Source organism: Hemicordylus capensis, chromosome 16 (assembly GCF_027244095.1).
Source record: "Hemicordylus capensis ecotype Gifberg chromosome 16, rHemCap1.1.pri, whole genome shotgun sequence".
In the NCBI taxonomy this organism is placed as follows: domain Eukaryota; kingdom Metazoa; phylum Chordata; class Lepidosauria; order Squamata; family Cordylidae; genus Hemicordylus; species Hemicordylus capensis.
In genome coordinates, this window is record NC_069672.1 from 16,988,670 (window position 1) to 17,010,258 (window position 21,589).

Genomic DNA, 21,589 nt, shown 5'->3' on the forward strand with positions numbered 1-21,589 from the left:
AGGGAGGGAGGAGGGGCGGACGGGGCTGAGCTGCCCAGAAAGCGGGCGGCGGGGCAAGATCCTTGCTCCTTGCTGCTGCCGCCGCCCTTTCCCTCTCTGGAGCCATTTCACAAGCTCCAGGGAAGGTGCCCATCGACAGAGCCTTTCCCGGAATTGCTCAAAGGGAGGGGGTTGGATTGCCTCTGTGTGTGTGTTTGTGCATGCACACACACACAAACACACACACCCTTTCTCACTCACCCAGCCGGACTCTTTTGCGCCTTGTGTTTTGCAGACAGAAGAGGACTACATCCCCTACCCCAGTGTCCATGAGGTAAGGAAGAACCTGCCAACAGCCACGCCGTAATGATGGAGGAGGAGGCGGCGGCCGTGGCTACCAAAACGGCTGCAGAGCCTCCATGGGAAGAGGCAGTCTATCACCAGGCAGGAGCAAGGAAGGCATTAGCCGGTGTGCTGCTGGGCTTCCCGGTGGCCTCCGGTTGGCCTCTGTGGGAAGCCCTTTGGCTGGGCCCTCCGAGGGGAGGGGGACTTACGGATGCCTCTGCCTCCCCTCCCCTTTCCAGGTGCTGGGCCGGGAGGGCCCGTTCCCTCTCATCTTGCTGCCCCAGTTTGGAGGCTATTGGATTGAAGGGACCAACCACGAGCTGACCAGCATCCCCGAGACGGAGCCGCTCCAGTCTCCCACCGCCAAGGTGAAGCTGGAGTGCAACCACATGGCCAGGATCTACAGGAAGCACTTCCTGGGCAAGGTGAGGTCAAGGGTTGCCACTCCAGGACCTGGAAATCATGGGGGGGTGGCTGCTCCTCCCCTCCCCTCCCCATTTCTCCTCTCCCTCTCCTTCCTTCCCTCTTAAAAAATGCCTAGCTGACCAACAGCGCTTCCTGCACAGCTCTGATTGGCCTGACTCCATTCCGTTCAGACTCTCTTCGGTCACGTTTCTGAAGTTTTGGTTGAGCCTCTCCCCCCTTTTCCCCTGATTCGATTTGGATACCGTTCCTCTGCTCGGCTCACATTTTCAGGAGGAAAGAAACCCCCGACCCCTCTCTGTGTCATTCCAGTCCCCAAAAGGGGCTTGTGTGGCACACAGGAACATCGGAAGCTGCCTTCTACCGAGTCAGACCCTCGGTCCGTCTAGCTCAGTATTGTCTACTCAGACTAGCAGCGGCTTCTCCAAGGCTGCAGGCAGGAATCTCTCTCAGCCCTATCTTGGAGATGCTGCCAGGGAGGGCAATTTGGAACCTAGATGCTCTTCCCAGAAAGGCTCCATCCCCTAAGAGGGGAATCTCTTCCAGTGATGTGGTCTCCCATTCAAATGCAAACCAGGGCAGACCCTGCTTAGCAAAGGGGACCAGTCATGCTTGCTGCCATCAGGTGGCTTGTGTGAATCAGGGCCTCCCAGGCGGATTGGGGTGTGGGGCGTGCCATTGCTCTGTCTGCCCATGGCTCCCTGGGTGGGCTGCTCTGCCTGGCCGGTGCAGGGTGGTGCCCTCAGGGAATCTCAAGGGGGGCACTGCACCCAGCCAAGGAGAGCACAGAGCCCTCCCCTGCCAGCCTGGTGAGAGCCCCTCCCTGCGCCCAGCCCCGCCCCGCCCTCCTGCCTCCCCCTCTGTGGTTCTTTGCAGCCGCTCTCTAAGCTGGGGTGTGTCTGTCTGTGTGTGCCAAGGGCGAGGCCCCGCGGTGCCAGGGGCAGCCTGGGATCGGGTGTCCCGGGGGTGGGCTGGGCCGGGCCTCCCTGCCTCTCCGCGGTCCCCCTCCGGCACTCACCCCTGCCCAGGAGCTCCAGAGGCCCCACGCCCAGGCCTGGCTTCACACGGAGGAGTGGCCAAGTCCCTTTTTATTTTATCTTTTGTTTTATTTATTTGTTTGTACTGTGCAAAGGGGGAGCAGCTGGCGGAGCCTTAAGAGCCAAGGGGGTATGCCCGGGCTTGCTTTGCTCACCTCTTTTGTGGGGCAAAGCAAAGGGGGCAGCGGCCTTGACTCCCCCGCCGCGACCCTCTTGTTCCAAATCCACCCGGCCCCCAACTCCCCTGATGTCTGTCGAGGGGCCCTCTCCGCCATTTTTTGCTTGGTTTGTTTTGCTGGATCGCTTGTGCAAGGGTGCAATGTTGCAATTATTTTTTTTTTAATTTTTGAACGGCCTTTTCCCTGACGGCTTTGCGCGAGGGAGATGAGATTTTTGTTTAAGACGTCATGTCATCCCCTGTTCCCTCCGTGACCCCATTGGCCCAGTATGGGGCAAGAGGAGGGGCAGATAATGCAGTTCAAAGAGAATATGGACACAAACACACCCGGCCTGGAAACCACGTTGCAGTGGGCAGCAATATGAACGGCCACCAGCCCACCACGAAGCACTGAACAACCTTTTACTCGTGGTTTGAAACTGTTGCACCATTCCGTCTCACCTTGCAATGCTTCTATCAGCGCCAAGCTCATAATCTGGAAAACACCCAGCTGCCATATACTGAGTCAGACCCTTGGTCAATCTAGCTCAGTATTGTCTACCCAGACTGGCAGCGGCTCCTCCAAGGTTTTGGGCAGGGTCTCTCCCAGCACTATCTTGGAGATGCTGCCGGGGATTGAGCCCGGGACCCCTCTGCCCCTGAGCTCCAGCCCTGTCCCCTCTCCTTTCCTCTTTCCTGGCTCCTCTCTTACGCCTGCCCGCCCGGCCTCCTCTGCCCACCAGGAGCACTTCAACTACTACTCGGTGGACACAGCCCTGGGGCACCTCGTCTTCTCCCTCAAGTACGACGTGATCGGGGACCAGGAGCATCTGCGCTTGCTGCTGCGGTGAGTGGCGAGGGGCGCCCCCATCCCTCTCCCTGCCCCACCCCGTCCTCCGCCCCGTCCTTGTCTGCTAGGCCAGCATGTCACTGCCACCGTGGCCTCTCCCCACAGGACAAAGTGCCGCACGTACCACGACGTCATCCCCATCTCCTGCCTGACCGAGTTCCCCAACGTGGTCCAGATGGCCAAGGCAAGTCCGTGGCGTTGGGGGCAGGGGCGGGGGGCACGCCAGCCTCCCGCTCCAGGGTACAGGCAGAGCCCGACAGTTGGGGCTGTGGCTCTCCACCCTGCCGAGGGGGCCGGGACCCCGTGTGTTGATGCGCTTGCTTCTCGGTCTCTCTCGGCTGCAGCTGGTGTGCGAGGACGTGAACGTCGACCGCTTCTACCCCGTCCTGTACCCAAAGGTAAGATCAGCTCTCTTGGGGCGCGTTGACACCGATGCTCCGTGTCCCTCAGGTAGGGGGAGTCGATTGCCACGAGGGGAAGCCGTGAGACGGTTGCTTTCAGCTCCCAGGAAGAGCGGAGACGTTCCCCCGTCTGCTGGATCCGGGCCCAGGAGGCATGCGTGTGCCCTCCTTAAAGACCTCTTGGGTTCCCCTTCTCGGGCGGGGGGAGCGGGGAGAGCCTGTTGCAGCAAAACCCAGCAAAAGCTCCCTCGGTGCGAGCCACAAGGCAGCCATTTTTGGACTCGGAGAGGGCCAGAGGTTTGGCCGCCGGCATCCCCTTTCCCCTGCACGGTGCCCTCTTTCTCGCCAGCCACGCAGTTGTTCCCGGACTGCGCTTCAGGGCTTCAAGCCTGTGTGAAGCAACGGAGGGGCTCCCACGCTTGGGGATGGTGGCCCTGGGTGGATTGTGCGAGGGGCCCCAAACCGAGGGGCCCTGGGGACAGGAGGGTGCTCACTAGCCTTCTCTCCTGCTGCCTCCAGGCCTCCCGCCTCGTGGTGACCTTTGACGAACACGTCATCAGCAATAACTTCAAATTTGGCGTCGTCTACCAGAAGCTCGGCCAGGTGGGTGGGTGGCATGCCAGGAGAGAGCGAGGGGGACGGAGAGGGGCCCGGGGGGCCCGGGGGGAGGGGACTCAGAGGACGCATCTGCCCAGTTTGGCCTTCGGCCCGCCTCGCTCAAGGCTGCAGGGGGGCCCAGTCGCTGTGAACAGGAGGGGCCCCGCTTCAGGAGCTGCGTGGGGCAGCTTGAGCCAGCCGTTCAAGGGGATGGGAGGAACAGCCCCCTCCCCCAGCTCCTCCCCGGCAGGCGGCCGCTCCTGCTCCTCTTGCGCACGGCTGAGTGCCCGGAGTGCGCCCAGCTCTGAAGCAGAGGCGGGCGCTGGCCCTGGCCCTGGCCTCTCAGCCACTGCGTGGAGTGCTTCCCTGACCGGCAGCAGCAGCAGCAGCTTCTCCAGGGTTTCAGGCAGGAGCCTCTCCCAGCCCTGCCTGCAGACGCTGCCCGGGACTGACTTAGGGCCCCTCTGGGCCCCCTTCCCGCAGGGTTGGGCTTGCTCACAGGAGGGTCCCGCCGCCCCAGGGAGAGCCCTCCCAGCAGACAGAAGCCGCCTTCTCGGTCTCAGACCGGCCTTGGGTGCCTCCGTGCACAGCTCGGCACCCCCAGTTGGAGGGGAAGCCACGACCCCTCCCCTCCTGGATGCTAAATGCCCCCCCGCCCCCCGCCGCCCAGCTCCTCACACCTGTGCAATCGGTGCAGAGGGGGCCCCAGAGGCAGATCCCACCGCCTCCCACCCCCACCCCCGCCGGAGCATGCAGGAGGGCCTTCAAAGCGCTGCTGAATGAGCCCACCGGGGAGGGCTCCGTCCCTCCCTCCCTCTCGCCTTCCACCCGCACAGCTTTCATCTCGGGGAAATCTTGACAGCGCGCTGCCACGGATCATCATTCGCAGAGGCATAAAAGGCGCCTTCATTGACAACCACTTCTCAAGGGCGGGGGGGGTTGGGGGGAGCCACGACCCAGCTCTCTCTCTCTCTCCACACACACACACACACACAGAGAGACACACGTCACCTTCTCTGTCTTGTCAAAAATGCATATCTTGTGATTTTGCAAGGGGGAGGCAGCGCCATCTGGTGGCCGAGGCTGGGGAGTACCATTGTTTAATTATTATTAAGAAGAAGTAGATTTGAACGCAGGCAACAGCCTCCTACTGAGTCAGATCCTTGGTCCGTCCAGGCCAGTGCTGTCTGCTCTGACTGGCAGCAGCTCCCCAGGAATCTGGGAGGCAGGCGTTTTCCACATCAGCTGCTACCTGGAATCTTTTAGCTGGAGATGCCAGGGGTTGGACGTAGCATTTCAGGCAGCAGGATCTCGGTGGGGGTGCTGGCAGGGCTCTCCAGCCAGGCACAGGAAGCTGCCTTCGACCGAGTCCGACCCTTGGCCCATCTCGCTCAGCCTTGTCTGCACAGACTGGCAGCGGCTCTCCAGGGCTGCAGGCAGGGCTCTTTCCCAGCAATACCTGGAGATGCTGCCAAGGACCGAGCCTGGGGTTTTTGGCACCCAAGGCGGATGCTCTGCCTCTGAGCTACGGCCCCATCCACAGCTAGGGAGAAGGGGCGGGGTGGCCGGAGGTGGGGGCTGGGGTGGGGAGCAGCCCAGATGGGCCTCTGCCCTGACCCACCAGGCTGCGCTTGTATCCCCCCGGAGACCGTTGGCAGGAGGCTACTCAGGTTGCTGGGGTGCAAGTGAGCGCGAGAGAGGGATCCAGGTTCTGTCTGCTTCCATCCGAGGCATCCCCCCCCCTCGGGCAGGGGGCTTTCCAGAGCGGGGCCCCCAACCTGGCTCTGCCTTGCAGACTTCCGAGGAGGAGCTCTTCAGCACCAACGAGGAGAGCCCGGCCTTCGTGGAGTTCCTGGAGTTCCTGGGGCAGAAGATCCAGCTGCAGGATTTCAAGGGGTGAGTGTGGGGGGCGGAGGGGGCAGCTCCCCCTGGCGGGCAGGCTCCCCTCGGCCCCGGCAGCAGCAGCGGGAGGGCCCGGGCTCCCTGGCCCTCGGCTGCCCCTTGGAAGGTGAGCCGTGGGGCTGGTGCGAGGCCTCTTCTCTCTGGATGCAGCTTCCGGGGCGGTCTGGACGTGACCCACGGGCAGACGGGGGTCGAGTCCGTCTACTGCAACTTTCGGAACAAGGAGATCATGTTCCACGTCTCCACCAAGCTGCCCTACACGGAGGGAGACGCTCAGCAGGTACGGAGCGGCCTGGGGAGGCCCTTTTCCTCCTCCTCCTCCTTCTCCGGACAGGGCCACAGGGGGTCCGGCCGCAATGCCTGGCCTCCTGGCTCACCCACAGCCCGGTGTGAGGAAGCGTGTGGCCGTGACCGCCCCTCCCTCCCTCCCTCCCCTGCTCAGCTGCAGAGGAAGCGGCACGTCGGCAACGACATCGTGGCCATCGTCTTCCAGGACGAGAACACGCCCTTCGTGCCCGACATGATCGCCTCCAACTTCCTCCACGCCTACGTGGTGGTGCAAGCCGAGAACCCCTGCTCGGACCACACGCTCTACAAGGTGACCCCCCAGGCGGCTCGGCAGGCACAGTTGCCCTCGGGGCCGGCTCAGGAGCCCACCCACGGACTCTGCCGGGCAACCAGATCTCCAAGGCGGCTGTGGCTGCTCTTGGAAAGGGAAGGTGTCTGCTGGGCCTGTCTCTCAGCAGCCAGGAAGCTGCCTTCTACCGAGTCAGACCCTTGGTCCAACTTGTCTGCACGGACTGGCAGCGGCTTCTCCGGAGTTCCAGGCAGGGGTCTCTCCCAGCCCTTCCTGGGAATGCTGCTGCCGGGGAGGGAACCGGGGACTTCCTGCCTGCCAAGCAGAGGCTCTTCCGCGGGGCGATGGCCCCATCCCCCGGCCTAAGGGGAATGGCATTCAGTGCCCCCATGGAGTCTCCCCTCCAGAGGCCAACCAGGGCAGACCCTGCTCAGCAAGGGGAACCGTTCCTACTCACGGAGCTCTCTCCCCGGCAGCCTGAGCTCTCTGCCTGGCTCTGCTCTTTGGCGTGGCGGAGCTGGGGGGCTGCCAGGCAGGGCTGGCTAAGCCGCTGGTGCCTCTCTTGCCTGCAGGTCTCTGTCACTGCCCGGGACGACGTCCCCTTCTTCGGCCCCCCGCTGCCCAACCCGGCTGTCTTCCGGAAGGTGAGCCCTCGCAGTCCCTCCAGGTAGCCCGCTCGCCGCTCTTCCTTGAGGACCCCCCCCCCATCCGAGCAGCAGGGGCTCACACCTGGCATGTTGGCTTCCTGTCCGCCAAGAGGCCCCTTTCCAAGCGGCGATTCAGATCCCTTTAGCAGGAGGAGAGCAACTGCCCTTGTCTGACCCCAGCACAGCATCCCTCCAGGGGCTGCCAGGAGGCAGGGGTCTGTTTCCCGTGTGCTTCTTCTTAGATTCTCAGCCCTTTGGGGACAGGGGACCATTTCGTGCCTTTAAGGTTTATTTTTATGCAACCCCCTTTGAGAACCTTCCTTGAAAAGCGGCCTAGAAGTTGCAGCAGCAGCAGCCGGAGGGGTGTGGGCTTGGAAGCCTCCGTGGCCAGCCTCCAGCTCAGCACCCCGCAGGGCATCACCCCCGGGGCAACGCTTCCTTCTTCCCATCCCCGCTTTCCTCACACAGGGCCCTGACTTCCAGGAATTCCTCTTGACCAAGCTGATCAACGCCGAGTACGCCTGCTACAAGGCCGAGAAGTTTGCCAAACTGGAGGTGAGGGGTGGGGGTGGAGGTGGCGGGGGGTGGGTGGGGATGCTGCAGCCAAACTCCAGGCGCCCCGCCAGGCGAACCCCCCGGGGGCCAGACAGGTCCGTGCACCAGCCCCGCAAAGACTCGGGGTAACCCGCTGGGTGCTGGGAGCCTCTCCGCCCTTCAGCGGCTGCTTTCTCCCTCCTGAGACCTGATCCTGCACATCCTCACCCTGGGGCTCTCTGCATGTCTTCAGACAGGAGTTCTCCAGCGTGGGTTGCTGGACTACCACTCCCATCTTCCACTCTGGGTGGGGATGATGGGAGTTGTAGTCCAACGGCATCTGGGGACGCAGTTTTGAGAAGCCCCGTCTTAACCGGCACCATCTCTGGCCACACCAGGCAGTCCGCGGGTGGGGGAGCCGTGCCTGTACCGAGCGGGGTGCCCCCTTTTCCCGCCGACCCCCCCCCCAGCCTCTCCAGCCAGCCTGACGGGGCTCCCGCCTGCCCTCGCCCCCTCCCTCCTGCTGCAGGAGCGCACACGGACCGCCCTGCTGGAGACGCTCTACGAGGAGCTGCACATCAACAGCCAGTCCATGATGGGCCTGGGGGGCGACGAGGACAAGATGGAGAACGGCAGCGGCAGCAGCGGGGGCTTCTTCGAGTCCTTCAAGGTGAGGCAGGGGCCAGGGAATCTTCCCCGGCTGGACCCCCTCCCAGCGCCAGCGGGCTGGACAGCTGCGAGGTGCAGGCCCGCTTCGGAAGCTGGACTGGTGACGCTGCCGGTCAGTGCAGACCCTGCTGAGCTAGCCGGCCCAAGGGCCAGACTCCGTTGAAGGCAGCTCCCTCTGTGGTTGTCCTTTAAAGAAGCAAGACTCAGCACTCCCCCCTGTTAGGTATCATTTGGCCGTCCTCGCCTCGCCCGTCCCCTTTCTCTCGCCGCTTGCTGTGCTGTCGTTTCGGCGTCGCTTGCTCAGGGTCCTTAGGGAGCCGTGGCCGGGGAAAGCGAGTCTCGTGGCCCCCCTCCCCAGGTCTGGACTGGGCCTGCAGCCCCGTTGCCAGAGGGCTGTTGGGCCCCATAGGGCAGGAGACGATAACGGAACCTGGGCCTCCCTTTCAGCGGGTGATCCGCAGCCGCAGCCAATCCATGGACGCCGTGGGCCTGAGTGGCAAGCGGCAGAACACCGTCTCCACCAGTCACAGTGGCAGCTTCGGACACAACAACCCGGACATCGCCAAAGCCGCGGGCATAGTGAGTGCTCCACGCCCCCCCTCCCCAGGACCCCTCCTCCTCCTTGCGCTGCGGACTCCCCTCCTCACCCCCATCTCCTCCCCTGGCAGCTCTTTCTCTCTCTCTCACCCACCCCACTTCGTGCCTGCTCATTCCCGCGCCTCATCCTCCCCACTCCGCCCCCCCCCCAAATGCTACTCCTCGGCTCAGCCTTCCCGTTGCTGCTGCTTTGACTGCCTGGGCTGAAGACAAGCTGCCTCCAGCCAAGGAGGCTTCGCTGGTTTCTCTCCTCTACAATGAACTTCCCCGGGAGTGAAATGGACTAGACCTCTGATCTGGTCTAGTCAATTTCACTGGGTCCGCTGAGCCTGACGTGAATTGGGGGGATGAACGGGGGCGTGCTGGGCTGGGAATGGGTGACAAACTAACGTCTGTTTTCCTGGGACCTGCCCTCAGTAGAGAGATTGCTCTGATTCCAGTTTAGGGGCACGCTGCTCCTTCGAGGTAGGCTGCCACCCGCCGAAGACGCATCTAGAGCCACTGACCAGGCTTAGACACAGCTTCCACACATCCTAGAGCTGTCTGGCTTGGAGTTTGCTGGTGTGCTCTAGGGTGTGTTGAAGTCATGTCTAAGCCTCGTCAGTGGCTCTACATTCATCTTCCGCTGGTGGCAGCCTACCTTGAAGGAGCAGCGTGCTCCGAAATAGGGGTCAGAGAAATACCTTAACCCCACCCCCCTTCCCAGTAGGTCACAGAGTGAACGGGATTCTCCCCAGTCACTGCCACCCCTGCAGTGAAGTCCCCTTTGATTTCTCCCTGATATGTGTACAGGTATCCCTCTGCCAGGGCTGACCGGGGTTAGCATCCTGCCAGGGGGGAAATTTCGCCCTAGGATTCTGGAGGTTTTCAGATCTGGCACTTGGGCGCAGTGCTGTGATCTGCCACACGGTGGTGCCTGCGCTCCAAAGCCTTAGCTGGGCAGGGAATGATTGGGACCGCTTGGCATGGCTGACCCTGCGGTGCGGGCCCAGATGGTCCTAAGGAATGCAAAGGAAGAGATCCACTGGTTGTTCCAGCACTGTCCTCTGTCGGCACAGGGATGTGCTGGGTCCCTAATGCCACCGGCCCCAGTTTGCAAGTTCACAGAGGACAGGTCTGTCCATGGCTACTAGCCCTGAGGGCTTTCGGGTGCCTCCGAATCCCCGTCTCAGTGGGGCATGAGAGGGAGAGGAGAGGGGGCATGCCTTCTCCTCGTCCCTGTGGGCTTCCCCACAGGCATGAGATGGGGAATTTGAGATGAAAAGATCTTGAGATTCACCAAGATGGGCCTTGGGCCTGACCCAGCAGGGCTGTTTTTAAGTTCTTATCAGGGGCTTGTGTTCTGATGCCCATTTGTTTACTCTGGGCAGATTCCCCAGAAATTGTGAACCAGCCCCTGGTGGGTGGTTGTTTGTTTATTTATTTATCATATTTTTCTGCCGCCGGATATGTCTATCTCTAGGCGGTGTACAAAATTTAAAATATTTAAAAGTCACAAATTAAAATACATGACCATAAAAACATAAAAACAATCGAATAAAATTATTAAAACAAGTTTTAAAAATTATTAAAATTAATTCTCATTAAAAGCCTGCGAGAACAGGAGGGTCGTGAGGGCCTTCCTGAAAACCAACAGAGAAGGAGATGCTCTTATTTCAGCAGGGGGCACGTCCAAAAGCCCCGGGGCAGCCACAGAGAAGGCCTGGTCCCGAGTCGCCACCAGGTGGCAGGGTCCGGAGTCCGCTCGGAGGATGCAGAAGGGGGCCGTTTCTTTCCCAGGGTCTCGGAGGGTGGGAGCAGAAGGGGTGTTGCGTCGCCATGTAGACGCACCTGGGAGGGTCTTCCTCAGCTCGCCCAGCGGGGCCCCTCCCCCCCACCATGCCCCCTTGACACGGGGGGGGCCGAGGCAGCAGCTGCTTGAGTTTGAGCCATTGTGATGATGAGACGGAGAGCCAGGCTGTTTGCATGACTCTTCTCTTTCTTTCTTTCTTTCTTTCTCTCCCTCTCTCCCTCCCATCTGTCTTTTTTTGCGCTCTCTGCTCGCTTTGCCAGTCATTGCTTGTCCCCGGAAAACCGCCGAGTAGGCACGGACGTCGCGGCAGCGCCATAGGCATAGGAACCATAGAAGAGGTGGCTGGTTTTTCTCTCCCTCTGCCTCTTGTCCCGTGGCTGCCCCTCCCTCCCACCCTCCCTCTTGCATGGGGGGGGGCACACAGCTCCACCCCTCGCACCCTCCTCTTCCTCGTGGGGGTGCCCAGGTTGCTTGCTCCACAAAGGACACCCGTGGGGGATGCTCTGCGGCCCTCCTGGTGGGAAACTGCCTGGTGGGTGGAACTCCTTCCCACAGGATTCCGGAAGGGCTTTCAGCGGCTCTTTGCCGAAACGCTAAGCTGATCACGACTCCCATCCATTGACAAGAGTCATTATTATTCTGCCTTTGACTTGGCTCTCTGCTGTTGGGAGTGTCCCCCCTCCCTCCACTTTTAAATATAATAAGTACCCCTGATTTCTTTAGAAAATTTGTATCACTTTCTTTAGAAAATCTGAGCCACTTTCCTCCGCCACTTCCTTTTTCTTCCAAAGAGGAAGTGAGCAGGATGGTCAAGGCAGGCTGGGTGGGCACCAGCTGGTGTGTTGGCAGAAGGCAAACCTGCCTTTCTTACGGCAGGTCAGAAAAATAAAAATTTTAAAACCCCAGAAAAAATGGGAAAACCCCCAGAACAACTGTCTTCTGAACTGTCGGGGGTAAGGAATCTCCCCCTTCCAAATTCTGGGGTCACATATTATTTTTTTCATTGCTCTCTGTAGATAAACTCTATTTTTTCAAGATCGATCTTCCTGGTTTGGCTGGAAGATGAATAGCCGGGGTGGGGGGGAGGTATCCCCCCCTCCTCCTGTGGAAGGAGGCAGCAGCTGGAGGTGGAGTCTGGACGCTGTGGGGTTTTCTCTGGGGCCGAAAGAGCAGGAGACGCTACTCTAGGAGGAAGCTTGTGGGCGGGGGGGGCTGGCTTATTTCTGTTGCCTCATCCCCCCCCGTCACATTTTCCTCCGCTCCCTGTGCAACACGGGGCCTCTTTCTTCTGCACCCGCACCAGGCTCCTGGAGAGAACCCCTTCCCTCTGATATCCCATCCCCACCTTGGCAAATGGCATTTGTATTCCTATCCTATTGCAGTGCATTTCCATGCATGAAAGAAACCACAAAAATCTCTCCCAGAAGAGCAGCAGAATCCTTTTATGAGGGCCAAGCACAACATTGCATGAGAGTGAGCAAGCTTTTGAGTCCGACAAAGCTCTTCTTCAAGCGAGTGAGCTTTTGCGTTTGACAGAGCTCTTCTTCGGGCCATTGGTTAAGCAAAAAGAATGTTTAAAGGTGGGTGGCGGGGAAGAGAGGAATTATCATGACGAGTAATACTCTTGACAGAAAGTACCACTTTTCAACCAAAAACAGTTCTCAAAGCGGTTGACCTAGCAAAAGGAATTGAAGTAAGAAAAGGGCTCCCTGTTCCCAAGGGACTCAGTCTCAAAAGAAACACAAGGAAGACAAGCAAATATCCACTGGAAAAGATGTTCTTCCGGGGTTGGAGGGGGCCGGTTGCTCACCCCGCCCCCCGCTCAATATAAGACTATGGGAAACATCTATATCGGGCAGCAGCGATAGGGGAAGGTGCTGAAAGGCATCATCTCATACTGCGCGGGAGGAGGCCATGGTCAACCCCTCCTGTATCCTACCCAAGACAACCACAGGGCTAGTCTGTGGGCGCCAGGAGTTGGCACCGACTTGGCAGCACAACTTTACCTTTACTTGGAAAGGTTCCCTTTGCTCAGTTAGCAAGGATTTTTGAAACCCCAGTCTGGTCCCCCTGCCCCTAAAACAACACCACCACTCAAAGGCTTGCTCTGCGTTCTGACTTTGGTCCTCATAAAACGGTTGTGCGGCAGCGGCAGCTTGGACTTTTGTGTTCTAATGCCTGGGGTGGGTGGGGGGGCGGACAGGGTCTGCTTTGGAGCAGAAACAGTTAGCAGGGATTTATTCCCTTGTTTGGTTTTTAAAAAACAAGCCATGTGCTCTATAGAGAGATTGGCCTGCTGTGGTGGGGACCGGGCTAGCCGGCAGCTGGTCCTCCGCCCCGCACTTGCAATGCTCTCCACTCCCCACCTCCTCTCGCCTGCCAGCCCCCCCTCTGACTCCCCCCAGTCAGGCGTTCCAGCGGGAGGCCTCTTCCGTGCCCTAGAAGTGATGCATGCCTCACTGTTTCCCCCTCAAAGTGCCACGAAACGGGGCGGGGGGGTCCCTAAATCAAGAACAGTCTGACCTTAGGTCAGTTCCCGTGGCCCCCTTGCCAGTTCCCCAGGCTCCCCCCACCGAGGGCCATGGGAACTGCCGTGTTAGGAGGGCCCCCTTCGTCCTCTCCTAGATCCCTTGAGAAGCGATGTCTCTGGGCCTGCCCCCCCCACCCCCACCCCAGGGGTCGTTGGTCCTGCTTAGAGTGGTCATGGCGGCCCCTCTCTCCCGTGTGACGCTCTGCCTCTGCTCCTAGGGCAGCCCCCTGAACCCAGCTCCCTGACGCTGACCTGGTCAGAGTGGCTTGGCCTTCTGCTGCGTCACCCATGGGTGCTGTGCTCCCCCCCCCCACTTCCAAAGTCTCTGCCTGATGGGCTTGAATCTCTTCCAGTCCCTGATCGTCCCTGGGAAGAGCCCGACGCGGAAGAAATCGGGGCCTTTCAGCTCTCGGCGGAGCAGCGCCATCGGCATTGAGAACATTCAGGAGGTGCAGGAGAAAAGGTGGGGCGCGGGGGGGTTGGAAGGCCCGCTCCCCTCCTTGATGATGCGCCCGCCAGCCCTTCGAGGCTGGCCAGCCCCTGCCCACCTGTCACTACGTGCCGACCTTGTGGGGAGGGGGAGGGAGTGGGGCGCGTTCCTGCCATCATGGAGGAGTGAGAGGTTCTGAGGCCGGCTCCAGGTGTGCCGCCGTAGCCCTCCTGGGCCCCACCTGTCCTGGCTGCCCGTTTGCTTCTGAGCCCAACCCAGAGAGCTGGTTTCAGCGTTGGAAACCGTGCCCAGCCTCAAGGGCTGTCTCTCCCAGGATGAGTCCTGTCAGCAGCAGCCCCCCCCCGCCCCCCCATGGAGAGCTGGTCTGGTGGCAGCAAGCATGACTTGTCCCCTTCGCTAAGCAGAGTCTGCCCAGGTTTGCATATGAAGGGGAGTCTGCATCTTCCCCTCAGGGGACAATGGGGCCGCTCTGGGGAGAGCAAGAAGGGTCCCAGCCCCCTGCCCGGCAGCTGCAGGACCTAGAGGGGAGAGACAGGAAGGGCTGGATGTGGCAGTGAGGCCAGCCAGAGAGCGGCGGCGGTCTCAAGGGGGGCAAAAGTCTGCCAAGGTTTTGCTTGATCCTCTGTGTTACGATTCAGAGCTTCCAAGGGTTTTTTCACGGTTGCAAACGGCAAAGCATAATTAATACGTGTTAATTAATTAAATTAATTAATACACCTAATTAATTAGTTGCATTGTTGTAATTAATTAATTAAACCTGTCCTGCAGGGAGAGCCCTACTGGGACCCAGGTGACTCCGGACAGCGGCCACTTCGCCCAGGAGCCCAAGTCGGAGAACTCGTCCAATCAGAGCTCCCCAGAGATGCCCACCACCAAAAACAGGTCAACACCCAGAGCCCCCCAGCGGTGGGGGGGGGCGAGACCGGCTTATCCAGGGGCCAGAAACCTGCCCCACAGAACCGCTTGCTGAGGGGCTCCTCCCTGCCCGGCTGCAGGGGTGGGAGTGGTCCTCAGCATGGTCCGTCCCGCCCCTCTCTTGGAGTGAAGAGCTGCCACACGTGGTCGTCCAGCCGCCTTCCTCCTTCTGACGGGGCCGCCTCTCCCCAGCAGGCCAGACCCTGCAGCGCAGAAGCCCGAGGCCCTGCCGGATTTCTCGCGCTCCTCGTCCAGCGCCAGCAGCTTCGGCAGCGGGGGGGAGGAGCACGAAGGGGGCCGCGAGGACGACGCCGGCGGGGTGAGCAGCTCTGACGGGCCGCCTGCTGGTGAAGGCCACGGCGGGGGCGGGAGGCCCTGGGCAGTCTGGGCTAGTGGGGGGGCAGAGCTGCCCCTGCAGTGCGGGCCGCCTGTGCCTGCTCGCTCTGGGACAGGCCGCAAGGCCCCTCTGGGCTCCGGGTCCGGCTCCAGTCGGGTCCAAGCGTTGCTCCCCAGCCGGAGTCTCTTGGAGGAAGCGAGGGAGGGGAGGGGCTTCCAGCCAACCAGGAGGGCAGGGCTCCGCCGGCGGCTGCTGCTCACCCCCTTCTGTGTGCCCCAGGAGAGCCAGTCCTCGGCGGGGACGCCCCACAAGCGGGACTCCTTCCTCTACAGCACCTGGCTGGATGACAGCCTCAGCACCACCAGCGGCAGCAGTTCCCCAGGTACGGGGCTGTGCTTGACCCTCCTCCTCCTCCCCTGGGCCACCCTCCCTCCCTCCCTCCCTGGAAAAGTGGCTCGCCTGGCCCTTGGTGGTGGTGGCGGCGGCGGCGGCCAACAACATCCCAGCGAGGTCGGCCACCATTCCCGTTTCCCACTCGGGGAAGCTGAGGCTTAGCAGACCGTGCCAGAGACCGGATTTGCAGTGCTTCCCCTGGGGCCTGTCCTTGCTCTGCCCACAAGAAGCCAGTCTGGAAATCAGCCACCTTTCTTTGCTGGGGTGGGGTGAGGGTGTCGCTGCACAGGCACCTGCGTGGGGGGGGGGCTTCAGCTCCCTTGGGTGTGCCCCTCACCCTTACCGCCCTTCGCTTCCAGGCCCTTCTCGCTCTCCCCAGCCAGACCCCAGGAAACCCACAGACCCTTCGTGTCCGGAAATCAAAATCCAGCTGGAACAGGCAGAGAGGCAACCCCCCCACCTGGTGAGTGCCCGGGGGGGGGCGGATCTGCTGGTCTGGGTAGCCAGGATGGAGGAGAGGGGGCCGTAAGGGGGTGATTGGCGCAAGGGGCCAGCCTGGGAAAGGGTGCCATAAGGCGGGGGGGGGTCTTCTGTGGATGTTGGGTGCTTGCTAGCAAAGAGGCCTTCTGCGTATGGGGTTGGCGAGGTCAGAACCAGTCACATCCTGTGCTTCTTGGGAACTGGTCTCTCTGCTCTCCTGTCCCCAAAATAAGCACCGCAAGAGAGCCCTGGAAATGTGCCGGCAGTGCAGCCGATGTTCCGGAAGCTGCCGTCCGAGAGGGGACTCCGTGTTTCCTTGTGCCCCCCCCCCACACACACACCCCGCCTTCCCGGGGTTATCAGAAGCACAATGACGGGTGCAAATCTCTGCAAAGGGGCTGGGTGTGCAGAAGGCATTCGGGAGGGGGGGAGCCCCAGGAGGCCACCCCAAGTGCCCAGATCTGCATATGGCCCAGGACTGGGCAGGCTGGGTTTGCTAGAGAGCTCGGGTGCCTCTGTCTCCAGCAGAACGTCAGCGCCTTTGCTCTCCAGCGCTTGGCCACAGGGAGGGGTTGAGAGAGCCAAGGCGAGCGGGCTGGGGGTGGCCCCTTGGGAGGGTCCGGGCCGAGCAGCCGGGCGTTCCCTCGCACGACTTGATCCGTCCTGTGGCTCCCCTCGGTGTCGTCGTCGAACCTGTGGCCGTGGCTTAACCTTGTCCTCCTCTTCTGTGTGTCTGTCCACCCAGAGCTGCTAGCCCTCTCTGCCCAGTGTCCACGGACGTGCCTCCCCCCAAGGTTAGACCCCTCTTTGCTTCTCTGGGCTCACGCTGGCTCCTAGCGAGGGGCTGAGGGGATGGGGCAAGCCTCCCCATAACCCTGCCCCATGGTCTTCCTGGCCCAAACAGAGGATCATGGCTGTCATCTCCGAGTTTGAACTTTTGATTACACTTTTGGGAGCCCTGGTGACTCTTTTGGGAGCCCTGGTGATGCTTTTGGGAGCCCTGGTGACTCTTTTGGGAGCCCTGGTGACTGCTGGTCCCCTGGACGGGGAGATTTCCCCCACTCCTGCCTGGCAGGGCTGCCCCTTCCCATCCCGTGACTCCCGTCTCCCCAGGCACCCGTACGTCTGGAAGTCCTCTCTTTGTAGCCCCATGACGCCTCTCACGGAGCTGACTTCTGTGGGGCCAGGCTCATGCAGAGCACGTCCTCTCGCTAACCTTGTCTCCTGGCTCCCCTGCCTGTCTGGTGCACCCTGCCCCAGATTTGGGCTCCAGAAGTGGGGCAGCTGTGTGTGAGAAAAGAGCCCCAGGGAGCAGGAGGGAAAGAGCCCCGATGCCCAGAGGAGCTGAGTGGTTCTGTGGGGCCCTTTGGGGATTCTCCGAGCACCTGGCCCCTCAGCTGTGTGTCCCCCGTTCCCTCTGGCTCCCCCTGCCCCTGTCCCGGTGATTAGTGCCCTCCGCCTTTTAACCCCGCCCCATCCCAAAGAGTTCCCTAGGATGCCGCTGGGGCGGGGGGGGGTTGCACCCCGTACCTGCCTTGCCCTGACTGTCTGCCTCTCTCCCTCCGCCCACCTGCCCCACAGCACACAGCGAAGAAGCACAGGCTGAGGGACTTGAGGAAGGCCCCCATCTTCCTGACGGCACAAGACGACAGCCCCGTCCACAAAGCCGGCCAGCCCAAGCCTCCGTCTTAAGCCCCTCCCCTTCTGGCGGTTGCTTCGGGGTGGGGCACGCTGGGGACGCAGCCGCCCCACGGGGGCCGTGGGCAGCCGAAGTGGAGCGCTGGGGTCTCTCCCTGCCCGGGTCTTCAGCAGCAACCCCACCCCTCCCACGGGCAGCGCTCAGCCACACACACCCCGTCGTCCACCACCAACAGCCCCACATGATGTCTTGTGGCCGGCCGAGGGGCACACGATGATGCATCTGACTGGAGCCACGTGCAGAACGAGGAGCCCTGTTGCATCCAGAGGGCGACAATCATTCGCAAGCCCCTGCTTCCCCCGCCCTCCTCCACCCGCCTCTTTCCCTGGTGGAGATGCCCGTCAGGCTGGTCTGAAGATGGCAAGAGGGGTGGCGCCTCGGCTGCAGGCAGAGGGTGCACTCGTGCCGCTGGGCAGGCCTCGGAGCAGGGGAGCTCAGGACGGGGACCGGGGAAGCACAAGCCTGGGGGGACCCTTCTGCTCCTCCCCCCCCCAAGAGCGTCTGCAGCAGCCCTCGTTTCCGGAGCCGGCAGTTCAGCAGAAGCCAGAGCAGTCGGCGAGGTGGCCGTGGCTGGGGAGGGCCGCCCAGGACCCCGGGCTAGTGGCCCCCTCCCCACCTCTCCGTCGTCGGGGCCAGCCGTCTGCAGCCTGGCCCGAGCAAACCCGGGAGCCCTCCTCTCTCCAGCCGGCCCGGCTAGGCGTCCACCTCGGCATTCTCAAGGCCCGCCCGGCAATCATTCGAGAGCAGAGCAGAAGCGGGGTGGACCTGGCGGCTGTGCGGACCTGAACAGGCTGCCCTCCTCCCCGCAATCCAGTTTTTGTTTTCAAACCGCCCCAAGACGGCGGGACCTCACACCCGACGGCTTTCCCTGGCCGTCTGTCCCAAAGAATCTCTGACAATCTCTGTGTGGAGCCCTTTTCATCCCTTCTCGCCACCGGCTGTGCAGTCTGCTGGCGGCAGCCAGGCCTGTGGGCCCTCCTGTGAACTGCTGCTGCCGTCCAGTTATTTTGGGGAGGGTTAGGGTGAGTGCAGCGGGGGGGGCCTGAGTGCCGCCCTCTCTTCGCTGGCCAAGAGAGCCAGGAAGAGCCCCGGCGGAGGAGGAGGAGGAGGAGGAAGGCCAGGCCGGCTGCCCTCCATTGCCATAATCTCGAGCGGGAGGTCGGCCGGCCGGTGTGCACAGCCAAAGCAGCCGCCTCCTCCACGCAGTGGCCAGTCTGTCTCCATGCTGTACAGTTTTATTGGGGGGTGGGGGCAAAGCGCCAACTGGCAACACACTGGCTTGGCTCCCTGCCCCCCTCGGCGCCCCCAGTGCGAGAGGCAGGGAAGCTGTGTACAGATCCCCCCAAGTGTCCCTATTTAATTTAAAACTGCCGACTGTAGGTGTGAATAGATAAAGTCCGTGAATGTCTGGGCCTATTTTATGTCTGTGTTGCGTATATCCATATTTCTCTCCCCCCCCTTTTTTTTCATTTTTTGTTGTTGGGTTGTATTTTTTTTAAGAATTGCACAAAATCCATGAACTTTTAAATTAATGTTGAGACACTAAAGCTCTTTTTCCTCTCTCTTTTTTAATTTTTACATGTCAAGATTGTCTGGTGTTTCCAGTGACCATATGTATAAAAAAAAATTCTATTTATCGCTATTCTAAGAAGATCCTATTTGTAAAATGCTTTTTAAGATGTACAGGCTGGGAAAATAAAAAACCGAGAACTCTGTGCATCCCCCTTTCAGCCGGTGGCGGGGGGGGAGGGACGGATTCTGTGCGTCAGGGTTGCACTGCAGGAAGAGAGACGGTCTTTCATCTGCCCTGCAATTTCAGTGGGAAACTCCGAGTTCTCATACAGGGAATGAACCACTCGCTCTTTGGAAAGATGCTCCAAGCCAGGCCGAACCAGAGGGGTGAAGTGGACTGGCATTCCGGAGATGGGGTCCCTACCAGAAAGCCCCCACCCAGCCCACCCCGGCCAGGTTTCTGTGATCGAGTCTTGGATGAGATACGTCTGCAGACTCACAGGGGTTGGCTTGTCCTCAGCAACTGTGCTTGTAAACTAGCCCAAGGATTTGGGGTTGGTGGCATCAGCTTTGGATGCTTCTCCTGGAAGCCTTCAGGGTGTGCCGTTCTTCTGTCCTGTGAACGTCCCAATCTTTTCTCTCTATGGAAAACAGCTGGAATTGGTTCCCAGGAGAAAGCGGAAAGATGAGGGGCCGGCTGGCCGGCCAGCTAGCCAGAGGGGGCTCCTAATCCAATTTCCTAGTGCAGGTGCAGAGAAGTTTTGATCCAGGCCCGAAGGGTGTGCTTGGACCAGGGTCAATGTTTTGCTTGGCCCGCCCGCTGCAAGTGGAACGAAACCAGCCAAGGACCGAGGGGCTTCCTCAGTGAGGGCAAGATCCGGCGCGTGCCTGCTGCATCTCTGTGCGGTTCACAAGAAAGGAGCCCCCCTGCTCAGCTGGGGTGGGAGGCAGTGACCCCCTCCGAGCAGTGCTAAGGCCTTGGAGCTCAGGAGCGGAGGAGGATTCTTCCCAGATGTCCACGCGGCGGGAGAGAGAGAAGGGGGCTCCGATGCATGAGGGCAGGGGGCGGATGCAGGGCCCGAGTCTGGCCTGCAGGGTGCTGTGGGCATCCCTCTTCAGCTCTTCTGGAAATGCTCCTGTAGGATTAGAGGGAAGGAACTGGGCTAGTTGCTTAAAGGTGGCTTAAACAATGAAATGCAGGACTGCAAAGCCATCCGCTTCCAGCTGTGTGCTGCTCAGCCTTTTAAGCACCAGGACCCCTTAACTTGGCCGCCATGTGGGAGGGAGGAGGGGTGGGTGGGAGCACCTGGCCCCGGAGCACCACACGGGCGTCTTCTCTCGGAGACCAGTGGCTGCTTGTCGGGTGGCGGGGCAGCCGCCTTGCGGGTTGTGAGGGCGGTTTCCAGCAGCACATCGGAGCTGCGAGCGCTTCCACCTGTCCCCAGGCGTGCTTTGAGCCTGCAGCCCCTCGGCTTTTAGTGGCCGGCCAGTTCATGGGGACGCAGGCTGGCCGCCTTTCCCAGGAACACGCCAGGCCCGCCACTTCTTGTCCGGCTGAAGCAACAGGGCTGGCACCCGCAGTGGGCCCACCGGTGGCTTTTCTCTTTGGGGAGAGGCTGGAGAAACCTCCTTTGGCCTCAGCTGGAGGAGCAGCTCTTTTCTCTCCTCCCGCCTCTGCCTGATGGGCTTGGCTGAGACTGGCGCCTTAACCTGTGACTGGAATCGCCGGAGGAATGCAGTGAGGGTTCGGGATTCCTGGATCCGCGGCAGCCGCAAGCTCATTTTAGCCAGTGGCCCCGCCTGGCCTCCCCACTGCGTCTTCCATTCTTTCCGAGGCAGAGGGCTCCTTGCCCTCTGTCAGGCCGGCCATCCGTTGCTTTGTGGGTCTCCCTCGGCACCGAAACCAGGGAGGACACAAGCCTTGTGCTTTCTGAGACAGGGGCTGGAGAAGACGGGGATGGAGGCCGCGTTGCTTCTGACCACAACTCTCCTCTCCCTGAAGCGCACATTCCAGGAGAGTCAGGCCTAATGAGGACACCAGAGCTGCTCTGATTCCTGCCCGCAATTGGCTCCAGGTTTTGTCTCTGATTAAGCCCACAGGGAAAGCCAAGAGTTTCCAGCGAAACGTTCCCAGCTCCCTCAGTCAGAGCTACAAAGCGAGCTCCAGTCAGTCTGGATGAGTTGCCAGATGTCTTTGCTGTAGAAGGAAAGTGAGAGACCAAACCCTGTTTCATAGGAAGATCCCTTTTCCCAGAGCATCCACATTTCCGAAATCCATTCCCGTGCTGAAATGCTGGCACAGGCCCACTGTGGAGCAGAATCTTTATTTTTAAAGTAACATTTTTATCATTTTGACTACAGTAACTGATTTTTATTTTAGTAACATTCGTCTTTGTACAAAGCAAGCTTTGCTTCTCTGAAAAATGCATATATTTGAGAAGAGGCAGGCAGGCTCCCAAATGGTGTGTGCCTGACATTTCCTTCCCTGCCGTCTCCAGTCCTCTCCTGGGATCCTTCCCAGAATCCGTTCATGCAAAGTGGGCGTTTGCCTGAAGTCACAGGATTCCTGGTCTCCTGTCCGGACTGTTCAGTGCTCCTGGGAGGCTTGTCTCACTCTTGTTTAAGTCCAAATATTCCTCCCTCAGCACTTCTCTCTCCTCCACCCTCAAGGTCATGGCACTGACCTCTCTCTCTCTCTCTCTCTCTCTCTCTCTCCACCCCCAAGATGTTGCATCCATTGTGGCCTCTGCGCTAGATTTGTGGGG

General features: G+C 60.6%; 1 protein-coding gene across 4 annotated transcripts in view; it reads left to right on the forward strand.

Annotated features, from left to right (window-relative positions):
- Positions 1-19,027, forward strand: part of RAP1GAP (RAP1 GTPase activating protein) — a 43,887-nt gene extending 24,860 nt beyond the window's left edge. For 2 of the 4 annotated variants that reach the window (XM_053280855.1, XM_053280852.1), the window contains 20 exons: positions 275-313; positions 564-749; positions 2,685-2,788; positions 2,897-2,975; positions 3,136-3,189; positions 3,712-3,795; positions 5,585-5,685; positions 5,842-5,971; positions 6,134-6,289; positions 6,841-6,912; positions 7,384-7,470; positions 7,979-8,119; positions 8,566-8,697; positions 10,768-10,845; positions 13,391-13,500; positions 14,257-14,370; positions 14,599-14,722; positions 15,020-15,122; positions 15,493-15,596; positions 17,195-19,027. In XM_053280855.1, coding sequence (XP_053136830.1) covers positions 275-313; positions 564-749; positions 2,685-2,788; positions 2,897-2,975; positions 3,136-3,189; positions 3,712-3,795; positions 5,585-5,685; positions 5,842-5,971; positions 6,134-6,289; positions 6,841-6,912; positions 7,384-7,470; positions 7,979-8,119; positions 8,566-8,697; positions 10,768-10,845; positions 13,391-13,500; positions 14,257-14,370; positions 14,599-14,722; positions 15,020-15,122; positions 15,493-15,596; positions 17,195-17,305 — 2,109 coding nt within the window. In that variant the 3' untranslated portion in view covers positions 17,306-19,027. Of the gene's footprint in view, positions 1-274; positions 314-563; positions 750-2,684; positions 2,789-2,896; positions 2,976-3,135; positions 3,190-3,711; positions 3,796-5,584; positions 5,686-5,841; positions 5,972-6,133; positions 6,290-6,840; positions 6,913-7,383; positions 7,471-7,978; positions 8,120-8,565; positions 8,698-10,767; positions 10,846-13,390; positions 13,501-14,256; positions 14,371-14,598; positions 14,723-15,019; positions 15,123-15,492; positions 15,597-16,358; positions 16,408-17,194 lie in introns of all 4 variants that reach the window. The other 2 variants (XM_053280854.1, XM_053280853.1) reach the window with 2 other exon arrangements.
- The last annotated feature ends 2,562 nt before the right edge of the window (positions 19,028-21,589 follow it).